We start from the raw sequence: 26,129 nt of genomic DNA on the forward strand, positions 1-26,129 counted from the left end.
CTTATAGGGCGGAAACATGAAAAGTGAAAATTTTTTATATGTGTACATATATAATATCCCACACACAAAGTCTAAGATTGTGACATAAGACGTCTTTAAATTGTTTTTTAAACGTAAAAAATGTCTATGACGCGATTTCAGATACTTTTTGTTGTCTGCTTAAACTTAAGCAACTTAAGTTGTTTTCCATTTATACATAAGTGAAACTGAGTTTCACTCTGAGAGAAATGAGCTGAATATCCCATACATTAATGACGTCACTATTTGCTTACTTTAAGTAAAAAGTAATCACATGACAACACAGGTTCATCTCTTTTAAAATGAGTTTACGAGATTCACTTTAAGGCCTGTTACAACGTTTGACTTTAAGCGATGCTTAAAATTCTCTCTATCTCTTTCAGCTTTAAAACGAGACAGATAGAATTAATTTAAGTCTCTTAATTTAAATCAAAGTAACATTGGTGCAACCGGACTTAAAGCACATGGTCTCAATTTTGTGTAGATTGTAGATAAAAATTCAGTTGAATCTCATTTGTCAAAATGCAAAAGGAATGCGCATTCAACTGACAATGAGTTATGACGTCACAAGTGAGAATTATCTGAGAATTGATATAAATGGAAAGCAACTGTACATAAAAATTTTCACTTTTCACTTTTCCGCTCCAAAGAAAGAGTTACACGATCAGTACTCAGATTGATGCAAACCGGTCGGGCTAAAAACGCTATTAGTTTTTAAAACTATCGACTTAAGTGTACGCTGCGGTATCTATACTTAGGCCTGGTTGCATCAACGTTACTTTAATTTTAAGCGAAACTTAAAACTCTTAGTTCCTGTCTCTTTTCGGTTTTAAAACGAGATAGAGAAAATTTTAAGTTTTGCTTAAAATCAAAGTAACGTTGATTCAACTAGGCTTAAGCTGCATAAATTAACCTTAGTACAAACGATAATCAACATCTCAAACACATGTACACACTTAAGCCGGAAATACAATGAAAGACACAGGCGATAGGATTGATAGGAACAGGGAATAAGAGATCTATCAGAAAGCATCCATTCTAGTATATATTTCTGATAGATTGAAATTTATTAAACAAATTAATAAGAATTGAAATTTATTATTTCCTGTTCCTATTGTTTGCGCTTTTTATTGTTTTTCCAGCTTTAAAACTGTTTTAAATATATTAATTTTTTATATATTTTAAGATGTAATCTAAGAAGATGTCAAGAAACTATAAAAAATAAAATACAAGGAGAAAATCCGTTATTCAAGATCAATTAGATATAGTAATGAAATTGCTTGAAAAAGGATTTACCAAAAGAAAAGCAGCTGAGAAGATTGGTATCAGTGAATCTGTATTGGGAAAAAGATTGAAGATTCCATATGCATGTGTTTTTTCAAGGACGTTTCAAGTCTACATTTGATGTTGCTCAAGAAAAACAATTCATCTATCATTAAGTAAGAAGATGGGTGATTTATTTTTTTATTTGATTTTTAATGACGCTCGCAGGCTAGCTTTTGACTTTGCTGAATCAAATAAAATATCTCATCTTTTTGACACTGCAGTAAGAATGGCTGGTCGCAATTGAGATAGCTAGATAGCTAGATAGCTTTCTTATTCGACATGATGATTTACACATTGAGCGTCAATCCAATCTGTTAGTTTAGCAGGAGCAACAGGATTCAACAAAATTCAAGTTGACAGATTCTATAAAAATCTTGGAATTAAATGATAAATACAAATTTAAACCTAACCGTATCTATAATATGGATGAAGTCGACATGAATACATTTTCAAAAAAAATTCCAAAAGTCATATCAAATGAGAAGAAAAGTTTCAAAAAAAAAATCCAAAAGTCGACATGAGTATATTTTCAAAAAGAAATCCAAAAGTCATATCGAGTAAGAAGAAAAAAGTTGTTGATGAATTAGTATCATTAGAGTCAGATATCACAATCACAGGTCATTTGTTGCATGAATGCATCAGGTCATTTTATTCCTTCGGTTTTCATCTATTCTCGAAAATGCCCTGAACTGAATTACTAAAAGATGGACCAACTGGTTCAGTTTATATGGTTTCAGACAGTGCTTATATTAACATGAACTTAATTTTAATGTGGATGCATCACTTCAAAAAATATGCACATCCGATGAAAAATGATCCTGTTCTGCTTATAATTGACAATGATTCTTCACATATTAGTTTGAAGGCTATTCGGTTTGCTTGCTGACAATAGAATAATAATACTTATTCTTCCTCCTCATAGCAATCATAAAATGCAACCGCTGGATATCAATCAATATCAATATTCAATTCTTTAAAAACGAAATTTGCAATTGAGTGCGATAAATGGATGACACAGCATCCAGAGGAATGACTGAATATCAAGTGGTCTGTCTATTCAATATCGCTTATAAGTAACTTGCAACAACACCCAATGCTGAATCGGGATTTAAAGTTTCAGGAATTTATCCTTTTAATGATAATCTTTTCAATAGATTTTGCACCAGCTTCAGTAACTTAAATGTTAAAGGCAACGATGGCACAATTGCAGAATTGCATCAGAATTCCTCCATAGAATTGCATCAGAATTCATCCGCAGAATTGCATTAGAATTCATCTAACAATGGCACAATTGTCAGAATTACATCAGAATTCATTCGCAGAAGATCCATAAAAAAAAAGAATGAATTTATTGTAAGTCACTTCTTTTGGAGCTTAATGTAATTGAATTACTTTTTAGAAACACTCAATCCGAATCGTTCCAATAATCCGTAAGTTGATAATAGAAATCAAAGATTTTTACACATTTTTTTGAGCTATGAGCAAATAAATTTTTTCGTACTAGAGCCCCAACTTTGAACATATGAAACATTTAAAAAATATTTTATGCTGTATGGGTAATAATCAAATAAAACAACTTTGTCCATTTGCTAATACTACGAATTCTAATTAATTTTTTATCTCGAAAATAGCTTGTTCTATCGAAAATGTTAGAGAGCTTTTTTCTGCGGATTTATCATAAAAAAATCAATGACATACCAGTTTTTTTTTTTCATAAAAAAAAGGGGTCTTGCTTATTCTTAGATCCGTCCCTGATTGAATAAAAAGATAATGTATAATCCCAAAAGATAAATTTTTTTCATATCCATTAAACATATATCAAGTTACAATTCGGTTTTTAACATTTTTGAAAAAAAAAACGAAATTTTGTCTAAAAAAACATCGTTGATATCTTAATTGTATCCTTGAAAAACCGTTTCCAACAAATCGTCATATGAAGTTTTAGTGTCTTGAATTTGTATCAGCAATCACTTTAGCATACTTATACACCCTGTACGGATACATTCTGTATAATACAATGTGCTAACTTTGCAAAAACCGATATCAAAGGATTTGTGAAGTCAGCACATGTCAATTCTATTGATGTGGGGAAAACAATCAGTGTCAGAATAACACTAGAGATATGTACTATAGGAATTACAGGAGCACTTTTAATTCTATATAAAAATGAAAAGGAGTTTTGCATTTTTTATATTAAATGAATGAATGATTTTTTAAATTTAACGAGTGCAATTATCTTGAATGTAATTAAACATCTTCTTGATAAACAGCATAAATAAAATTTCCGAATGATGCTTTTTAAAAATATACAGAAGAGAATAACGCTTAAAACGGAATCCTTTTTCCATTTTTAGTCTAAACAATCTATGATGACGTAATCCGTTTAATAATAAATGATATTAATACATAAATTAATAAATAATTGATAATTCTTTTATATGCGACTTGAATATAGATACGATTGTAAATTCGGGTCCTGTTATTGTTTCTGTTTTCTCGCCGATAAATGATTAAAGTTGAGTTGTAACAAGGCATGTCCGTTTCAATCACTTAACACCTATAAACAATTTGAAAAACGCTCATGATTACTCGTTCTGTATCGGTTCCTTTCCAACGTATCGTGTTATGCCGAGATTGGTAATCCACTCGACTGTTTGGATATTGACGCTGCTTTTCGCTGTGATTGAAAATAAAACATATCCAGGTATCTGTCATCACAGTTCGTATAACTTTTTTATCTATTGTGCCGAATGCTTCTGTATACACTTGCAAAGGCGACAAATGTTATTGGAACAAATGATAAATAGTTTTTTAGATGCCAAACTGATCGATTCCATTCTTTATAAATTTCTGAATTTTAGAATCATATGATTATAATTCATGATTTTATCAACTTTCTTTATTCTCTACTTCATAAATTTAAGTTAAAATCGATTTTAAAAGATTTTACTTCTGAGAAGTTGTTTAATGAAAAAGTCATACAACAACGATGATGATGGTTATAAGCTCAATAAAATTGATGCTCAATCCTCTGCATTTTTTCCAGAAAAAAATGTTTACTTTGTAGATTTTCGAGAGGACAAAGTAGCACATAATTCCTCCGTAAGTTTTTGGAAGGGAAGACCACTTCGTGGAAATAAAGCTCTCGAAATTGTCAGATCAGAATTCCCGAACGAGACTTTGCCATTTCGAGCAGCAGGAGATATAAATCTTGAAGGATATAAAAACGCCAGCTTAAATACAAGAACTTTGATGGATTTTAACGGTCCAGTTATAGAGGATATGAACGATCAGAATCTCGCGAATCATATTCGCGTCAAGAGAAATGAACCGATTGTTCATCGCAGACCAAGTTCCGTGAATTTGCTTCCACGAAATTTCCAGCGCAGGACTGATGAGACAAGCATATTTAGTGACGCGACATTAAAAGCATCACGTTCGGAGTATGAGAACCAATCTAATACCATTGTGGATACCATGGTACCGCAATCACACAAACGACATAAACGAGGAATCTTGTCGGAAAATGGTCATCGTAGGAAACGCGTGAAGGGAAATATTGGACATTCTAAACATAACGTTGAGACGAAAAATAAAAATAAGAAGCACAAAGCACAAAGTGCTTTGAAGTCTCCCAATCAGTTTGTCACGAAAAAAACGAAAAATCCAAACTTGAGTATGTTCTCTTTTATTTCGAAAATATATCAGATTATATTCATTTCACTAAAGCCTAGTTCCACAACTCATAGTTAACTTTTAACAGAAATTTAACTTAAAATAAGTTAAATTTCTGTTAAATCTCGGTTAAAAGTTAATGAGTTGTGAAACTGGGCCTAAATATGGTCATTTAAATCCTAACATATGTTATAAGAGATATTTTTACAAATCAAATAAAACTCAAAATTAGATGCAGTATTAAGAAGAGAGAGATTGCTTACCTAGATTCTTTATTTTTAATCTAAAACAGATTTAAAATAAATTTAATCCTTAAAACTCCTGAGTAATCATCATAACCACACAGAATTATGATATCAGAAGCGAGAAATGACATGTTAATTTTTATTACAAATAAAATGATGAGATTGCTTTAAAACGTTTGTAAAAATGGATGAAAACTATGCTTATCCTTTCTCTCCTGATAATCAATAAATAATTGTAAAAAGTGATAAAACGCACATTAAGTGCTTTTATTTAATGCGTACCTTATTTACACGTTATCACTTTTTATGATTATTTACTGAGTGTCAAGAAGGATAGTTTTTACCTATTTTTACAAATGTTTTAAAGCAATCTTATCATTTTATTTTATCCAAATCATTTTATTGTTATCATTTTGTTGTTATTTAAATGACATGTAATAAAAATTAAATTAATTAATAGTTAAGAGTTAAATATATTAAAAATTATATAAAAAAATAAAACCTTTACAAAGAAAGTATTTAAAACCAAAGATGTACTTTTAATTTATAGAATGTGATAGACACAACATAGATAACATGCAACATATATATATCGCGAATATATTACATACTACACAAAATCAAATCTGAATTTTTAGTTTCTCAAAACGAATTCTTTTCTATTTATCTCATTTATTTATAGAAAAAAGAAATAAAAATACTCAAAAAATCAGAATGCGTGCTAAAGCAATCGACAAGTTGCGGAAAATAGAAAAAAGAGAATCCGAAAATAGCGATTTCAACAATAATATTGACAGTGCGAACGAACAAACGGAAGCTTTAATTAATCGGAAAGAAGATGCGTCATTAATAAATAGAAGTTTGACAAAAGAACAGCGACAAAAAAACGCCGTAATGTTACCTTTTGTGCACATTGGAAAAGCGGAATTGCATGTTCGTATCGAAAAAATTCCTACGAACAAATCATCGTTTATCAGTCCTAATAATTGGACGGATTCATTCGGGACTAGTCCTTGCTCGATTATGTTACCGAAATATAATACAAGCGATGAAATTTTCAATGTTAACCCAAATGTTGCTCCGAATTTTGATTCCGCTGAAAAAAAGAAAGCTAATAACGTTCTAGTAAAGATTACTTTGAAGAAGCAAGATCCCAGAAACGTGTCTGGTCAGGCAACAAGCGATTCTGAAAATACATCGTTCTATAATGCGGAAGTCGAAATGGAAGCTCATCCGATTGAATCCAACATGTCGAGAATCGAAAATCGAAATACAAAAAAAGAAAAGTATGATCATATGAACGAGATGTCTGTAGAATTATCGGAGGACTCAAAGTTGCGAGCGAAGAGAAACCAACAAGTTATGTCTAAGTATTTACAAAACGATAAGAACTCAAAGGAAGCGACACGTTTCAAATACACCGAAGAAGGAATCGGAGACACGAAAAATGAGAAGACAAGGTACAGAAGGACTCAAGGTAATCGTGCTGTAAGATCGATCGAAGAAATTAAGGAGCTTGCTGAAAAGTTAATCGCCAAGGTAAGAAACTGTTGTCAGGAATCTTTCTTGCAGATTATATCAGAGTTTAGTGTAGAGATCCTTCGTTTCCAGATAAACGAATTGCAAGTATATGTGAGCAATCGTAGTGAAATTCTATATAATTCTATAAAAGAAAGGGATTCTTGTAAAAATCGCACAATCAAGGAGGAACCGAAGATGAACGTGAAGAAGAAAGACATTTCAAGTTCTACATCCAAGATTGCTGAGAACACTGATAATCGCCAGCGCTTTGCAAAGGAAGCAATTTTGGCAGGTAAAAGAACATCCCAAATGCGTTCTAACGGTTCGAGATTCGCGCGAGGAGAATATCGAACGAGGAGGAAATCGCGTCGCAAGTGGGGCAGGTGGATGGACTGGAGCAGCTGTAGCGTCACCTGCGGCAAGGGTCGACAGATCAGGTGGCGGCATTGCCTGCACGACTGTAATGATGCGGAAACTGAGATGGAAGAGAAAGCATGCCAATTGCCGGCTTGTCCCCCGAGTAAGTTCCTCGGAATATTTTGAAAGATTCCTCCTTCAACAGACGACGATCGGCGAGCGATGTTTTGCAACGTATCAACGAGTCAGTACCATAATTATTAAAGAAATATTATGTAAAACAGCAATGTGATTTGATGTGGTACTATAATCTTCCGGTTGCTTAAAATGTATAGAATTATTTATTCATCTAACTGCGCTTCATGAAAAAGGATCTCAAATGATTTCTCGATAAGGAACGTTCGCGAAGTATCAAATTCTTTGAAATTCATTTTATGCTGTTCTTTTTTCAGTGTAATAATTTCTGTACAAAGATTTTTATCACTTCGGATCACGCGCTTGTTTTATTTTACACAGGAACTTTTAAACTTACAAAAATGCAATTAACAATCAATGACGATTTATCCCGGGAAGATTGTTTGAACGATGGAATTCTTGAAATTCGCAAGTTACAAACGTTATCGCCGTATAAAACTGAACAAAATTTTTTTACAGCCTCGTGAACCTTCCTTCCTTATTAATTATCCATGTACACAGTTTGCATTTTATATAATAATAACAAATCGTTTGATGTATATTTCTCATCGTCTCATTATCAAATACATAATATATTATACAGCATTTTAAACAATATCTCCTTCTTCGCCTTCAGTATTCACAAATAACGAGGGCATTCATTGATTAAAGAGTAAGTTCGTAGCAGCTCGATCATCGTATTCAATGTCACTAAGTCACATTGATTTATACAAGATACGATTGTCTACCCCTTGCTAATAATCGTGTTACAAAATAGGCTCTTTTTAGTTGAACTTTTGCACCACCTGTTTTCTTCCTTTTTTTCTTCAGAAGGAAAAAAGAAAAAAGATGAACTGGTGCAAAAGTTCAGCCAAAAAGAACAGGTCTAATATTAACGAGCATATATACTTTCCATGCACACACAAGTAGATATGAATCTATACAACGCTTTCTTACTTTTTCCAATCAAATGACGCAGTACTTTGCTCTATCAGCAATCCGTACATTTTTGTGTATGTTATAAAATCTGATATCGTACAATATTTATAAAGTTTTCTACAATACATTTTTTCTTACGTTCGTTTTCTGTGATGCTCTGATTTGAAAAAATATTAATAAAATTCAGTCGACCATTTAACATTTTTATCCTATCAATTTAGGCGTAACGTAAGAATCGAATTGTATTGTATGAGCAACGTATAATTCATCTACATATTAATAAGCTAGATGACATACTTTCTATAAGCAATTATTTATCAAAGAATATTCAAAAGCAAATATAACATGTTTATGCAGCAAATTTTATCATAATTGGAATATTATTACGTCGTCAGTATAAGTTTTCAATCATCAACAATTTATTTTTAATTTTTTTTTTAAACACTTGATGGATAATGGAAGATCCACCAAGATTGCTTTTAAATGCAAGGTAAAATGGACATTTGATAATTAAAAACAATTGTTGATAAAAATTAAGATTTCTAGCATGCAGATATAATTTATATTAGAATCTATTTTTCTTTCGAACATATTTTTAGATATGTCAATTATCAGACATATTATTTATTGATAACTTGCAAAATATTTTCATGCATGACACATTCGTAATTGCTGATTTAAACAAAATACGTCTTATTTAATTTATATTTTGATGTTAATGCTGAGTCTCACTCTTGACTAAGGTACAATAAAAAAATGCTAGAAAATAACGATACAAGATATAGTACCGAAAATTGTATAATCGAACATTCGTGAAATGAATTAAGCGAATGAGAAAGACAATGCTAATGTAACGCCTTCAATTATTTAATATTTGACTTATTCAGGAGAACACATAGCGTTACATATACAAATTGATCACATTGATAAAACGCATCTATTCTTCGTGCGCATGTATTCACGCATACATATAAATGTTCTTAACTATGCATCGTTACATAAGCAGTATCAATAGTCACATATCGTGCACATTGGCATTCACAATTTTGTCCTAGATTAAAAGGACGCAAATCAGTCAACAATGCAAATTGTAATCTTACCTATCATTCGACTACTTAAATTGTGAATGCTATATTTGATAACTTTGAGTGTTGTTTTAACATCGTTGACCTATCTGTAATTGTAATTATTCGGTAGATTTGATATATGTACGTCAGATTGCAGTCAAAACTTGATGTTCATAGCTAGTTGCTTGCACACTTTTAGCTTATCATTTAACAAGAAGTCACTTGTGTGAAAAAAGAACCAAGGCGCATATTGTGATATTGTATACGTACATACGTACGCACGCACGCACGCACGCACGCACGCACGCACGCACGCACACACGCACGCACGCACGCACGCACGCACGCACACACACACACACACACACACACACACACACAGTGACTTCGTCGTGATCCATGAGATCAGAATATAACACCACTATTAAAATAATATATTTCTTGCTTGTTCGACTTGGTTATTCTCATCAGAGGAACAATAAGCTAGTATGTCTATTTGCTGCTCTTCACCTCCGGCTAACACTCGTACATCTCGGTCCACATCAACACGCATCTTCGTAAGTATTCTTTCCACTTCTTCCATTGTGCCTATTCCCAAATTATCTACTAAAAATAAAAATATACGAAATGAGATACAATATACTAAATTAGCGCGCGATATATTATGATAATAATATAATACTTTAATAATACTTACCACCCATCGCAATCACATCCGTTGCTATAGTTCTCGCAACGGCTAACCTTACATTAGGTACTCTATCACACGACAAACTTATCAAACATGGTAACATTTCCTTAGAAAACTTCTCTTCTGGGATCGCGTTGTTGCGAATTAGATGGGAACATACAAGCGCATAAGTTTGCCGATGTATCCACTTTTTAGCGTCTAGAACTAGAGTCTCTCGAAGTTCGTGAATAAGGGACATTACCAGAGCATCCTCGTTGGACAAGTAGCACATTATTCGTGTGATCTGAAGGAATTTGAATTTTATAGCTAAAACAATTATGAACTATGATATATATGTGATAGGTGCAATTATTATACCAGTTCAAGCGCGATGGTTCTAACAGCAGCAACCTTATCTACAAGTAGTTGGAAAGACAGCGGCGCGATACTCTGGGCCACATCGCTCGGACTGAACAGACTTACAATCTCGAGCAATTGTATGGCTAATTCCTCCCTAAATCTCCAGTTCCATTCGTTATCTGTAGCAAGGAAATCGCTCAGTCTTGGTAGATATTGACAGCGATCGATGGGTTTGAGTATTTTCAGAAAAGTTGCAAAGTGCTTGAGCACACCTATTCTGACCTCGTCGAGATCTTTAATAAAACCATCGTAAATTGGAACGAGGTCAGTAGCAGTGAGTTCTTCGCCTAAAATCATGGCAATCTCATGAATGCTGGATGCTAGAGTACGCCTAACTCTCCAGTGTTTCGCGCTCGACAACGATTGGTAAGCCTTCTTCAAGTAATGCCAGTTCTCTTTGCCCAGCGTAAGCACGACTGCAGGAAAACTAAAGGCACAATAATGTGAAATATCGGCACTCATGAACACGCATTGATTTGGATTGGCCATTGATACATAATAATTAATTAATTCTTGAGGTACAATCTCTTGTTTATTATGCTTCACATTTAAATTCTTACAAGATTCGTCACTCTTGCTCATAGAATCTTCGTCATATATATAAAATTTTCGCTCTAGGTTAGTACGCTTCTCGTACTTTTCTCTTAAAGCCAATTCTCTTTTTAGACATCGAGATTGCATAACTCTATCAATATGCACTGGATTTGGAGAGATATACTCGTCTTTTTGCTTTTCCTTTTGTTTATCATCGTCTTGCTTTTCCTTCTGTTTATCGTCGTCTTGTTTTTCCTTTTGTTTATCGAAGAATTTGATCATTTCAAAGACGTTTACATTTGAATCATCGTTTGATTGTTCGTTTATATTTGAATCATCTCTATTCGAATTCACGTGAGGAACTACATTTTTGGAAAAAAATGTGATTTTATAAACGTTTACATTTGAATCATCGTTTAATTGCTCGTTCATATTTGAATTATCATTATTTGAATACACGACAGGAACTGGACTTTCGGAAGAGCAAGAACTATTTTCTACGGTAGAATTTTGTTCAGTTTCCACCGCTTTAGGGACATTATTACGATTCATCGCCGATTGCCTTGCGGCATGAGTAAGTTCATCATCCAGTGGTATATCCGGAGGTATATAATAGTATAAAAATGGATTGTATTTTTCCGCATCACGCGTTTCTTTCTTTATTTTATATTGGTGCATTCTTTCTCGCCAAGACTGAAAATAAAAAAATAATAGAAATATAATTTTATATTTAAGTAATTTTAAGTGGCATATACATAATGAATTCATAACAAGAATTTTAATATGAAATTTGTTTTATTGAAATTATTAACAAAACAAATTTATTTTAAAATAACGTTTATGTTTAAAAGGTAAACTGTCTATCATGATTTCTAGAACTATAAAGAAATTTAAAACAAAAAATACAACTTCTATTATAGTCTTCATAAAAAAATTTTAACAAATGTCAATGTTATGATATATGTCGTAAGATATTTTTTTATTTATACATACTTTTGGGCAGTCAAGTTCCGTTTTTTGGTAATCATCTTCTTTTATGGAATCATCTTCTTCCGATACTTTAACATCTTCATGTCTCACATTCATCACAGGCAGATAAAATGGACTTTTAGTATTATATCTGTATTTGGTATTTGCTATCATATCTTCGTCCATATCTGGTATTTGATTTTTGATCGTGCTCTTCATAGGAAAGATTCCTTCGTACGAGTAACATATACTGCACAAACATGCATTCAAGTTAGATTAACATGAATTTATTTAAATTGCAATGATAACAGAAAAGTATGCTGTTGTACCTGGGATGATTATCCTGCTTACTGATATACACTAATTCATCATTCTTATTATAAGTAACTTCGGCGAACTGCTTGGCGAAAGTTGATATGAATGGTCCAAGTATCTGAAAAGCCGATATTCGTACCCATTTGGAATCATCGATCAAGTGCTTAGCCAATATGTCCGCAAGTAATAATCGCCGATGTTCGGCCGTCAAACAACAAGAAACCGGCATCATAACCTCGACACACGCTTTTCGCACGTTCCATATTCTATCGCCGCACAGATCAATAAACATAGGAATCTAAGATACAATTCATACATTAGTAAATGGTACCACTTTCATTTATTACTGGATCAAAATATGCCCATGAACTCTTTAACCTTCCATTTTTATATCTATGAATAAGACTTACCAATTTGCTGTACAATTTCTCCTTTCCTACAGCAATGCACATTTCCCCAAAGTGAGTAGCGCAGATTCTCCTCACCATCATATCATTATCTTCGCATAGGTCTAAGAATCGTGGCAGAAAGATCTTTTCTGTAAGTTCGCTACCAACCAGCGGTGCCAATCTACACATGAGCTGCGAATCAATATAAAATATGGAACGTTGGGAAAAAGTGAATAATCATTACGAGAAATTTAACATTAAATAGATATGCGCTATCGCATATCTATTTAATGTTAAATGTAGACTTATAAATTTATATTTTAATTTTAGCCGCATATTAGAATCATTTCTGACTACGCAAATTGAAATTCTCTTAAATAGTTAAACAAGTATATGTAAACGTGCGCAACTTAATCAACAATTTTACACACATACACACACGCACGCACGCACGCACACACGCACGCACGCTCGCACGCACGCACGCACGCACGCACGCACGCACGCACACACACACACACACACACACACACAGTGAACGATAAGAATATTTTTACAGTATATTAAATAATATTTATAAAATATTAAGAAATAGGTGAGATATATCGTTCCGTTCCGCTCATCAAAGCTGGCTGTGATATGAATCAATAGCACCACATCACAACCACTCTGATGGGAGGAACAATCGATTTTATTCAATCAGCCTTTCCTGAGAGATGAGCATTTAGTTAATAGATTAATGCTTATTGTACACAAGATACGAACTATATTTACATTACAAAATGACATATTTCTTTATCACATCAAGATAAATACATTTATTCGAATTATTACAAATTGCATAATCGCATTTAAATAATTAAACTACATGAAAAAAATATTTAATCAAATATATTTCCGTGAAAAATCAATCATTATCTTTTTCATTTTTTAAAACGTATGCGTAATACATATTGTACGTACAAATATTGTAAATATGGATATATACATGATATAAAAATTATCTTACTGTAAAAAATTTATTATATTTTTTTAAATAATTGTGTAGAAATCTTTTTTTTGACAACATCAGTAAGAATTTATATTTATATTTATTCGCTATTTCTAACTCTTTTCCCTATTCCAGTCGATTATTTCAAATAGTTTTAGACTTCCTAAATAATTTCCTAAATATATTTAAGTATAAAATATTCTTTGTAATTTCTTTCGCACATTCCAAACTTGTCGAATTGTGAGTGTCGCAACGCTCATCAAAGCTGGCTGTGATATGAGCATCATTACATCAGCATATTACAACCACTTTGTGAGCAACGCGAGCACGCTTTCCTCTGTAGCCGAGAATATCTTCAAAGCATCGTACGATGATCCTTGCTTACATCCTTTCATATTTTCGTATAAACGGAGGGCGATGCATAAAACGGCGATCCAAATCGTCAAAAATGGCTGTGATATGAAATTCAGAGAAGCAACACGCCACAACCAATTTGACGATTGGATCGCGTTCCTTCCTGTGACACTATTCATCGTTTCGAATGGTTCGGATAGCTTCGTGTGGTGACTTTCAAAATGGATCTCTTGTGAAATTTGACGATGCAAATGTGAATATAACGCAATCTTCCGGTAGACCTTTCCTGTCATTTGTTTCACGCATTTGTCTCCAGATGTGTCGCATGTGTTATCGATTCAACAGGTACATATATCGACGGCAAAAGTAGAATCTTCTCGACGATCAATTCTGCGAGCCAGCTCATCAAAATGGCTGTGATATGACTCGAAACATTCCACAACCAATTTGATGTATCGGACCGCAAAAGGTATATCCCCGTTCATGGTGTTATAACGGCGTTCCTCCAACATGTCATCTCTTGCTTCTCCATTGTCTTTCTCAAGCCTCACGTATTTTCCATTACTCCTCTTCTGTTCTGTCATTTAATTTCCTCCTTTTTCTTGCCTTTGATCTCTTAATCACTGGAGCGCGTTGAAAACGGACACAATTTTGATCATCAAAGCTGGCTGTGATAGTCGAACTCTATGACAAACCAACTTTGATGGTAAAAGTATGCCCTCTCTTCATCAGGATGTCAGTATTTGTATTTTTCACGAACGCTCTATGCTCTCTTCGTCTTCATCTTTCTTTTTTTCTTTTTGTTTATGGAAATCTTCAAGCGATAATAGCTAAGTATTCCTTGCTCCTTTAATTTCGCTCTTAAAGTGCATTTACTACGTGCTAAACTCCTTGTATTCCTTTTTTTCCTTTTCCCAATTTCTCCTCTCATTTTCCTTATCTTCTTATTGTTATAAATTTCTTGCTTCGATTTGACGTTTTTTCGTTGGCGCGACAGATCGTGTAATTTTCATCATGTGATTCTCGTTTTTGCGCAACATTGCCGAAGCGAGCGGACGCCGCATGAAAGACAAGATAGTGAGACGCGATTGCGTAAGAACATCTCACTACCCATGTCTTTCAGGAGGAATCCGTAAATACTGAGAGCTGTATTCTCGATTTCGCATGCGAAAAAACGCGATCGCCACGTACCTATTTCTAATCGCATGAACAAGATTTCGAAGCTTTTTTTGCGCATCAACAACGAAAATTCGGCATAAAATAGACTATACAAAAGACAAATCTCACAAAATTGATTTGTCTTAAATAATTACATAAGAATATATATAAAAAATAATAGGAAAGACCTTTTCTTTAGATAGATATCTATTTTATTTACATATTGTCTACTTATAAAGAGAAATAAATGATAAAAATGTTTGTTTCGTTCAATTTATATAATTATTTTCTTGCGGAGAACTTAAGGACTTTATCGCACTGTCTACCCTGCCTTCATAAATAACTTTCTTCAAATAGCAATGTAATTTCGAGAATGTATTGTGTACAGCCTTTTTTATGTCAACTCTTCTATTATTTTTATTTTACAAGAGGATAACAATACGAAAGGATAGGAAGTACGAATGAAGTACGAGAAACTTACGGAGATGTTCGCATTTCGAGTATGTTCATCGGCCATATCGCGGGATCCTAATTGCCACATGTAAGAAAGTTTTTCTATTGTAGGACAGATAACATTCTCGATCGTGTCATTGTCAAGGAGGCCTCGTTTCATCAACATTGTCAGCGCGCTTTGGGCCATTTGTCGTACCTATAGAGAAAAAAAGTCTCAATATTTACATCGTTACTGAAATACTTCGGTTTTTATTTTGGGTTTGTGTGCAAAACACGACACAGGCACGATTCACTTGCCTGATTGTCCTGATCGTTCAGATACTTCATCACGATATCAAGTAGATAATTGCGGATAACATGGCCGAAGAGATGTGGTGCTTCGTGACAGATAATCGCCACATTTGGAATTTGCTCCACTAGGTCCGACCGTACCAAAGCATCTGCGAACAGAAAATGTATATTTGAAAGCATAAAAGATCGTTTCTCTCGTCGCGTATTCATTTGATAATTTTATTTCTAAGAATACAATCAGTTTCATAAAAAATCAGGACTTGAAATGTTAAATTAATGGAATTGAATTAACTAAATCGAACGTGAATAAACTCGCTATATTTTCTTACTTTTTATTTAAATGATGTTTCAAAAGTGGACAACATATTATATGTCCTAAAAAATTGTTTTCTCTAAAAACTTCTAAAAGAACGTTATAAATAATTTCTAGAGAAAAAAATTTCTTTTGTTCACGATCGATTTGGTTAATATATACACAATATATAGATATACGGCCGATTCCGCGCTATCTCGCGTGTGTTTTTAGTGAGAAACATCATGTCTCTTCCGATTTCTTTTTTGAATTAATCTTTGATACATCTTTGATAAAAATCTAATATCGCAAATATTTTCAAATCTCTTGAAGCTATATAAGAGTCGGAATTAATAATTATACGCACAAATTTTATAAAAAACTCAACAGACACCGAGTTCGATACATACTGCCCGAAATGAAGATTAAGATAAATCGCTTTTTTTTTCAGATTTACCTAGAGGCCATATTGTCGTGCTATTACGTATTATCACTTCTTGCAAGCTCGAGATCCACGCAGCGATATTCACAGAAGAATCTCGAAAAGAAACGTTCTTGAGATTTAGACGTTTACTGAGGATTCGTGACGAACAATACGGAAGCAATGGCTTCCCGATAAGTTACGAAGGAGGGGGATGCTAGAAGCGGGGGTGCAGAAGCTTACATTGGGCCTTATGATAGGACCATAGGCTAAAAGACTAATTCGGTGGGGGAAAGAATTGGGGGTATATACGAATGAAACTCAGAGAAGGAGTGAGAGAGAAGCGAAAGTGATGTGTGTGCCATCTTGTGGACCATCCATACACATCCTTGAACATCCTTGAACTCATTTTTTTCTCTCCTGTCTTTTCAAGAAAAAATCTTGTCCTTGTTCATCGGCTTCTTCTCATTTTTCGTTTCTTTCTAGATTTTCCGAAGGGTCGCTGATGCGCGCCATATTTTCGCCCCTTTGGACGCTAGTCCAAGGCTATTAATCATCATCAGCGAAAACCTATTTTCCTTTCCCACCTTTTCTGTCCAGTGTGCATTTTTGTCAGATTCCAGGCTATGTCAAAAATATCCCGCGGCGGTATGTCAAAGATTTAGAGTCACCATGTTAGTAGTATTCCTCTACCCCATGCGAGAAAGATATGTGGAAAAAGATCTTTGTTAGACGTATACTTGAGAGAATTTCTTTTCGGAATTTTTATTTATTTCTTAACATATTTTCTTACATGATTCGAGATTAATTAAATCCTAGAGATCGCGATAAAAAAATCAATGTTTTCATCGTAATTTGGTAATCAATTTTGACGATAGAAATACCAATAAGTTATTTTCTCATAATAACTGATTAGAATTCTTTTCTCGAAATTCTAAAAATATAATCATGTCTCTCATTGACAAATAGTAATAATGTAAAAAATATCAAGCATTGAGATGAATGTGCTTTTAAAAATTTTGTTATCGAGATTTCGATAACATTCAACGTAATATTTGAAAGATATAAAATTCCTAGTGTATGACAAATAAAACATAATAGAAATCTTATTTATTATAATTTGACAATAAATACATATATTCACGTATCCAATTACAAAAAGTAATTGTTGATCGTGAATTTATTATCAATTCTCAAAAAAATGTTTGAACTTTATTCGTTATTTATTTTTATCGCTTACGTTATACGGTTTATTAAAAATAATGATTTATGATAAATTTATCGCTAATAATTGATAAATTTTTCAGAAATAAAATATCAGTTTCCGTAATAATGGAGATTTATCTCGGAAGACACATTAAGCCATACTAAGATAATAAATATATAGATTCTGTGATTAAAATAATTTCGTTGAAAGTACACTATGATGAAAATAATCTTAGTTTTTAATAAATATATTTGTTTAAATAGTTCTAAGTAAATATTTACTAGAAACATATATTTATAAACATACACTGAGAAAAATAGTCTGGTTGGATTAAACAGTAATTCTGGTGGAAAATGGACGAATCAGAATTTTCTGGTTATGTCTATTAGAATTCTAGCTGAACTAGAATTCTGATTAATATAATTATTCTGATGAAAATAAGAATTCTAGTAGATTTTTACCAGAAATATTGTATCAATCAGAATTCCAATTAGAATTCTCAATTAGAATTCTAATAAATTTAACCAAAAATTTCTGATTCGTCCATTTTCAACCAGAAATTTTTTTCAGTATACTTGATACAAAAACCATTAATTTCAACCATCATGTTTTTTATTAAGTAAATATTTATTTAATATAAGTAAATGTTTATTCACAATTCAATTTTACTCACTATTCAAAGGTAAGATTTAATCAACTTTTTTCAGCGTAGTTTTCAGTTAGTTTAAATTAGAAAACAGAAATGCTTTTCTTATTTCATCGTATCTCATTCACAAATATCTATGTATAAAAATCAAGACGCGTCTTCGCGTGCTCGTAGCTAGGCTGGAGAACAGCCGAGATTTTGTACTAGCTCCGAGCCCCCTAGTTTCTAGCCAAAAGGTCAATGCACTCACTAAAAATTGGGGAGAGTCCGATTTCCCTTCATCGGGCGTATCCAAAAATATGTAAACGTCGAACAAAATGCATACGTGTCGCGTGCCCCGCGAGTCCTGAACCGGTGCTGCTGCACGTATTTCGTCCCCCTTCCACATGTTCCCCTATAGAAAAACACCAATGGTGGCACGTGTTCACAGGGCAAGATGTTCCGCGGTTCGCCCCTAAAAATAGCTGGTTAGGACACCGCCACCTTTGGGGTGCTGCACATCGAGACACACCCGTCGCATCATCCCTCGTGTGTTCCATTTCTGGATGGATAACATGTACGTTCGTATTGAGACCTCGATTAGTGGTTAGATTTCAAGCTGATTTTTTCTCCTCAGATATTGCGGAATGATCATTGGTTACAAATATTTATACAATAAGTTATGATATTAGATATTTGTGCACGTTAAATTTTTTCTGTGATCTAATTACTGTAATAAGCTCTTATATAACTTATACGTCATCAAAATACTTCCAAATTCTTAAAATAAATTTGAACCAATTCTTTGAGTAGAGATGAAAATATTAGCTTTCATCAAAATATATTGGCGTTTTTATTAATCTATTCTGCATTAAAAATATTTAATATAGATAATCGATCGTTTGTTTCTAATCACGATTTATAATGAACTTTGAGCACATATTGTAAAAATATAAATATCACTTCCTATGACATGATCAATTTATTATCTTACATTTGTATCACAATTTACTTTTATTCTTCTAAAATGTTATGCACAATGAAATGTTTAAAATATTTACTTTTTTGGCTGTTCCTGAAAATACGCTTTTTTGTGTCTTTTCAAATTCGATAGAAATAATTGAGGATTATATCTTACTATGTTAGACTCTTGATGGATTGTGAGAAAAATCAAGATTGGGAAAGTTACTCTGTAAAAATAACTAGTTCCAGTTTTTTTCTCTCAGAAATTATCATTATAATTAATTACTCAAATTACAATCTGAAAAGCAACACATTACAGTCCTAATTACCTAAAAAGCGACGAGTCGTTATTTTTCTGTTAATTTTAGTAATTTTTTGCATTGCTTTTAAATGCAAGAATTTGTATATATTTAGTTTATACATTTTAACACTCTAAATTATTTTATTTATAATACTAAACTTCGATTATATACTATATATTGCTTATAATAAATTAATATATACATACGGAATAAAATTAAGATTATCAGAGATAAAGATATATTTCAATCACAAGAAATAATCATCATTCACTGAATTTATTTTATTTTTATTAAAAATTATGTTGTAATAAGTTTGATATAAAGTAATTATTAAATTAGTTATTAATTAGCAAAAAAATGTAATTAATTTAAGATACAATTATAAATGGAAAAAAGGAATCAGAGTTAAGTTACTAAAGAAAGTAAAAAAAGTAACAACTGTAACTTCGTTACAAAACTTGAAGTAACGAAATATTTCTTAACCCTGTGTAAAATACACACAAAATTGTAAAATACTTTTAGAATATATTTGACGCGTTTAAAGGAATTCTTCCGAAAAGAAAAGAGACCTGAATCGAACTAAACGCATCGGAAAAGAATATATCAGTTTACTACATTTTCTGTTTCTTTAAGGCAACTCCAGGTAAAGATTTTGTCAGCTTACAAAAGACTTCGATCGGGTCAACATTCATCGAAATATTTCAAGAAACTTTTCGGGAATTTTCACCATCTCAGCAGCGAAAACTGCATCACTAAAAATGATGCATTTTCCTTTTCCTTATCCATAATCCTCAAATCTTCAAAATCCGTTTTTCACAAGTTGTGACACTAAACTAAAATTTTAATTGCTTTCTATATTTCAATGTGTATTCTCTTGTGTATTTAACATCGAATTTGTTTAATTAGTTTCCTAATTTAAAAATATTTCTTTTCAATAGAAAGTGAGAATTAGATAGTAGCATTTAATAGTGCTATAATCTATTTACACATTAATGTTTTTAACTCATACTATATAATTGAAAATAAACAAGAATAAATTATCGTGCGATTCTACCGTAAATAATGAAATAATGCGTACACCGATAGACTGCCATGATTGTCATCTTAAATATCAAGAGATGCCAGAAGGATGCGTATGTAAATCCTGGTACCAGCATGCGCTACGCAAGATTTCTTCGTAGCCAGAGATGGCGATGTTTAAATTAAGAACGGAGTGGGTTTACGTCTGGGATCGGGGGCTGTGCCCTCTCGTATAAATATCGCAGCGGCTTAATGTTATATCCTCGACTTCCATGACTTCCGGTATCGTGGCGCGTGCCATACCGGAAGCGAGGGCACATCGTCCTCATCTTTCGTCGTTGCTTCTAATGATAACGCTTACTTTTCGCCGCACCATCTTGCCCTCTCCTTCAACCCCAAATGAAAACGACTCATGTCCCTGTCTTTCCTCTAAGAAACAACCCTGATACAGCTGGTTGCTAATATTTATACGTTTCCTGTGGCAACACGTTACTTAAGCGATCTCCCTCCCCCATTCAAGGAGACATGCCCAATTTTATAGTGAAACATAAGACATTATTTCGGTTAAGGAAGAATTATGTGCGACAAATTTTGATACTCATAATTGAGTATCTTGTAAATGTTGCTTAAATATCTGACTTTGATGCGTCTTTACTTTTTGAAAATATAATTTCTCGTGATATATGATATTACTTGTACAAAATGTGAAAATTTAGCGGGATAGACTTTAAGATATTTGATTATCTTTACACATTTTATTAAATTTTGTCAGGAGTTCGTACTCTGCCTAATATTAATGTTTTCTGGATTAGAACGAGATTGTTTGAACAAATCCCGGTTTAAAAAATTCAATTTCTAGCGAAGCGGCGTTATTTTAATACAAAAAGGAGAATTACGTGGCAAGCTTTAAAGCTATTATCGATGGTATGCTTGAAGTTTTTGTGAAGTATTGGTCACAGAGATTAGAGTAGACAGTGAAAACGTAACGTTGTGTATAATTTTAATAGTAACGCGAAAGAAGAGTATCTAATGACCTCGATCGTGTCGATACAAGAGAGAATTTGAACTTTTTGCACATCCTTGATTGCACCATAAACATCACAGAATCGAGAAGTTTCGTTAACATTACAGCTATCGAATAAATATATTACAATGGTTTCGTTTGCAATCGATATATTACGCAGCTCAAGATTATTGTCCATGATGCTATATTTTACGATTGCAATAATTCTTAATTTTAGTAAATAAATTACGTCAATTGTGTAAGTTTAAACATAAAAGACAAACAATAAGAATGCAAAATAAAAAGCGTAAACTCTACAATATGATTAAAAAGTAAGAATTTTAACAATTAATAACCACACCTTTGCTTTGACATGCACGAGTGGTGCGAAGGATTTGTCTCAGAAATGAACATTTTCAATCCTTCCACATCAAACGTATATAAAGGAGCAAAAAAATGTGCAGCAATGAATTTTTTGTGATTCAATATATGATATATATATTATTCTTGATAATATATAAAGAAATGCTAGCATGTAAAAAAATTAAGAAAAAAAAGCTGAAATTTGCGTCATCGTGCAGTGCAGCTTATTTTGTTAGAAACAAAATCAATATTATGTAAAGCAGTAAAATTATGACAGGTGGCGTTTAATAAAAAATAAATTTTTATGAGAAATACATAAAACTTTTCAAGAAAATATTAATGTGAATAAAATAAGCGTATACGAAAGCTTTTTAGGCTGTTTTTGCAAATTTACAAGCTTTGTAGATGTTACATTTATATCAGATACTGCAATTTGCAAATAATTTTAAAAAAAGTGCACTTTAAGGCTAGTGTTCAAATAATAATCATACAATGCGACTTACCATTATCGTCGATAACAAGTTGCACAAGTTGCATGACCTCTTCGACAATCAGCGTTATTTTGTTATTAACCGCTGCGCGAAACATTTCCACCAATATACGCCCAACCATTTGTCTGCAACAAAAAATCAGAATCACGATGTTAAATCATTGCCAGGTATTCTGCGTAATATTATCGATCGATTTGCATCTTTACGACAAAATGTAGAGTCCTAAATTGGTTCGCGCGATGAAATACATTTGATTAATAGTCTAAAAAAAAAACATGTTAATGTTATCTATGCTAACGTTAAATTTCGCAACATTAGCTAATTGGAATTGATAAATCTATCTCTCTATTGAAATTGCATATTTTTACGGAACTAATTTAATTTTATTAATAAAAATAATCGCTATGAAGTGTAAACGATGAATAGTAACTTTAGGCTGCTGTTTTCAACAGTAAGTGGATAGAATACGTAACGGAATTTTCCAATGTAAGTCAACTCATGGTGTGTTTGACATTCACATATTCGCTTTCTAAGATATGTTTGCACTCCACTCATACATCATCTCACTTCTTCAGGCAATCATTCTTTTCTCTAATATATTGCTCGACGTAGTCAACCGATAGTTCCTTATTTCTTGCCAATAATCACATCACTAAGAAAAATAGACTTGGATTAAATAGTAATTCTGGTGGAAAATGGATAAATCAGAACTTTATGTTAAATCTATAATTAGAATTCTCATTGATATTCTGGTAAAAATAAGAATTCTAATAGATTTTACCAGATATAGATTGTACTAATCAGAATTCCGATTATTTCAACTAGAATTCCAATCTAACCAAACAATTCTGATTCGTCCATTTTCAATTTTTTTCAATAATGTATCGTCTCATTTGATCTCAGACACATTTTTGATAGGTTTTTTCTACACTATAATACAATCACCGCGAATAATTGTTGTTGAAAGCTTTCTCTAGATTAATTAATTATTTTAAATAAATTAATCTAACCTATATTAATAATATAAAAGAGTTCTTTTATATTAATTTTACGTGTAGTGTTTCTTTGTAGTGTTTTCTATGTGCTTATAGGAGAATTCTTTATAGGTTGGACACCCTTAACATTTTTGCTCATAACTCAGATGAGAATCAACATATCATATTGATATTAAGATACTGTCTGAAAGCTGAGGTTAATAGCTACGTTGTGGACAAAAAAATCATTGGATTTAGTGGATTTTTTTTTATAGTCAATTCAAAAAAAGACCCTCATAAATGACCTCCTCAAATTTTTTAATGTAGATTGGATACCCCCCAAAAAAATGCTAAAAATGCACAAAAATTCAAGTAAAAACACAATGTTTACAAAATTTCTTCAATTTCTTCAATTTATTAATTGATTGATCTCAGTTGATTTGAACATAAAAAAATGAAAATTGGAATGAAAATAGGCTTTGAAGAGGAAAAATTAATAAAAATTGGAATGAAAATTTTAATGAAATGACATCACATTGATATTAGTCCATATCGGAATCGCAATTTGGGCACGTGTAAACATTATAACGTATATCGGTACATTTTGTGAACGACATTTTGTGAACGATTATATTGCATGTATGGCACTTTATGGAATTATTTTTGGTGAGTTTGTCAGGCATTTTTTTTTTGAGAAAATCACCGAAAATTTCATTAAAATGCAATAAAAACACTTTTTATTTCACTTAATAAGAATTCCGAACATCAAAAAATCATAAACAATTGCGTCATATCGTAGAAAATGAAAAAAAATGTCCAACCTACAAAATTGTTGACGTTTAGAAGTTGAAAAAAAAATTCAATTCATGATTTGTTCGGAATTTTCTTTACATTATGAAAATACATAAAAAATGGAGCACAGTACATATATTCACCTTAAATTTTGATGAAAATTATTCAATTTATAATCTTAGTAAAAAAATCACATAAAAACGTAAAGTTTAGTATTTTAGAGACAATGACAGTCGGAGTTTTGGTGTTTCCACTGCAAATATTCGAAATATCAAGGAGTGTCCAACTTACAAAGATGTCCAACTTACAAAGAACTCCCCTATATAATAAAAACCAAATAATAAAGCTAAGAAGGTTATATTTTGTTTTGCTCAATATATTTAAAGCATTACATTTTCTGCAAAAGTTGGAGACGCAATAATTACGTAAAGAAATGAGTTTAGTGTTAAATTACTAAATTTTGATGTTTATAAAAATTTCGATAATTAAATACATAAATACAACATGATTTAATCATCAATCTCAAGAACGAAGATAGGAATCTGCGAAGAACTGAAACAAAATAATAATAAATACTGAGAAGCAACATGTGTCTACCTTGACAACTGTGCACATGATATACTCAATATTGAGGTGCTAAAAGGAAAATATAAGAGCAAACGCCGCAAATTCCAAGACAGTCGATTATCTTCATCAATTATTCATTTCACATTGTCTGCGTATTTCGGCGCACTTGGCCCGGTAAAATTTCAGAGAACTCGAATAAGTTCGATAATTAAATACATAAACCAAGTTAAGTTTCATGGCCATCTTCTCGAAGTTGCGAGGCATAAAGGAAAAAGGCGAAGGAGAAGAAGAAAATACCAAGTATCGAGGCAAACAAGCATCACGACAAGTACGACAAGGAAAACGAGACAACGTTTGCGGGCAGCGCACCATCATAGCAGGCCATGAAGGCGGCGGCCGCCCTCCACGATGAGTGGAATCGAAGACGAAGAGCAGGAAGTGGAAGACGAAGTATCGCCGTCGTGTAGTTCGATCACGTCGCTACCCTTCCCTACCCGTACTCCTACGTGCCCTTTCCCGTTCGGTGTAACTTCACCCCACCGCGATGTCGGGGGACCCTCCCCTCTTGCAAAGGAGATGCGAGAATGCGCGCGAGTGGGGTCGAGCGTTGGTGCTACGGACGAGGTAGAGAGGGCGGCGGCGGAGCGTTGGCGGTGGTGGAGGCGACACCAACGGAACATCGTCGACGGTGCCCCACCAGATACGCAGCGGCGCATCGCCGAGTGGGGCAGAAGCGTTCTCCAAAGTAGTTGGAGAACGCGCGACTAAACGGTACCGCCCGTGAACGCCTACCATCCTGGCGCAAACATGGCCGCCGACCGCGGCAGCGGCGATGACGGCGGTCGCAGCGACCACGATGACGACGTCGACGAAGGCGAGGGAGAACGAAGACGGTCTTCCCTATGGAATTTTCGGGAGTAGGCGCGCGCGCACGGCCACGCTTCGCGATTCTCCGCGTGCGGAAATAATTCCTCCCCGGTATACAATGTATGTGTACCCTGCTTCCAGGCGCCCTCTACTCACCTGTATCCTGTAGAACGATGACTTAGGTTCATTTTATCAGGATCCAGACACCCTCTGGCCCAAAATGAATTGAAGTACGAGTGCCGACACTTCCCTACGGCCTACCTTGCGCATGATCGCTGTAGTTTGCGAAGATCGATAAAGAACACGGCGTTTTCTTCCTCCTCCTCTTTTCACGCGCGAGCGATATTGTAGTTGTGTACACATATACATTATATAT

General features: G+C 33.2%; 2 protein-coding genes across 5 annotated transcripts in view; one reads left to right on the forward strand and one right to left on the reverse strand.

Moving 5' to 3' along the window:
- The first annotated feature begins 4,596 nt into the window (after positions 1-4,596).
- On the forward strand, positions 4,597-7,328 carry LOC108693383. The gene is made up of 3 exons (XM_018202276.1): positions 4,597-5,020; positions 5,947-6,803; positions 6,876-7,328. The coding sequence occupies exons 1-3, from the start codon at positions 4,597-4,599 to the stop codon at positions 7,326-7,328; spliced, it is 1,734 nt and encodes a 577-aa protein (XP_018057765.1).
- Positions 7,329-9,691: 2,363 nt separating this feature from the next.
- LOC108693459 (serine/threonine-protein phosphatase 4 regulatory subunit 1-like) overlaps positions 9,692-26,129 on the reverse strand; it is a 139,159-nt gene continuing 122,721 nt past the window's right edge. For 2 of the 4 annotated variants that reach the window (XM_018202418.1, XM_018202420.1), the window contains 9 exons: positions 22,566-22,678; positions 15,873-16,015; positions 15,604-15,771; positions 12,641-12,811; positions 12,245-12,528; positions 11,940-12,165; positions 10,371-11,639; positions 10,020-10,296; positions 9,747-9,928 (listed from right to left, as the gene is read on the reverse strand). In XM_018202418.1, the coding sequence (XP_018057907.1) occupies positions 9,747-9,928; positions 10,020-10,296; positions 10,371-11,639; positions 11,940-12,165; positions 12,245-12,528; positions 12,641-12,811; positions 15,604-15,771; positions 15,873-16,015; positions 22,566-22,678 (2,833 nt within the window). Of the gene's footprint in view, positions 9,929-10,019; positions 10,297-10,370; positions 11,640-11,939; positions 12,166-12,244; positions 12,529-12,640; positions 12,812-15,603; positions 15,772-15,872; positions 16,016-22,565; positions 22,679-26,129 lie in introns of those variants that run through there. The other 2 variants (XM_018202419.1, XM_018202421.1) reach the window with 2 other exon arrangements.

This window comes from Atta colombica, unplaced genomic scaffold, assembly GCF_001594045.1.
Source record: "Atta colombica isolate Treedump-2 unplaced genomic scaffold, Acol1.0 scaffold9, whole genome shotgun sequence".
In the NCBI taxonomy this organism is placed as follows: domain Eukaryota; kingdom Metazoa; phylum Arthropoda; class Insecta; order Hymenoptera; family Formicidae; genus Atta; species Atta colombica.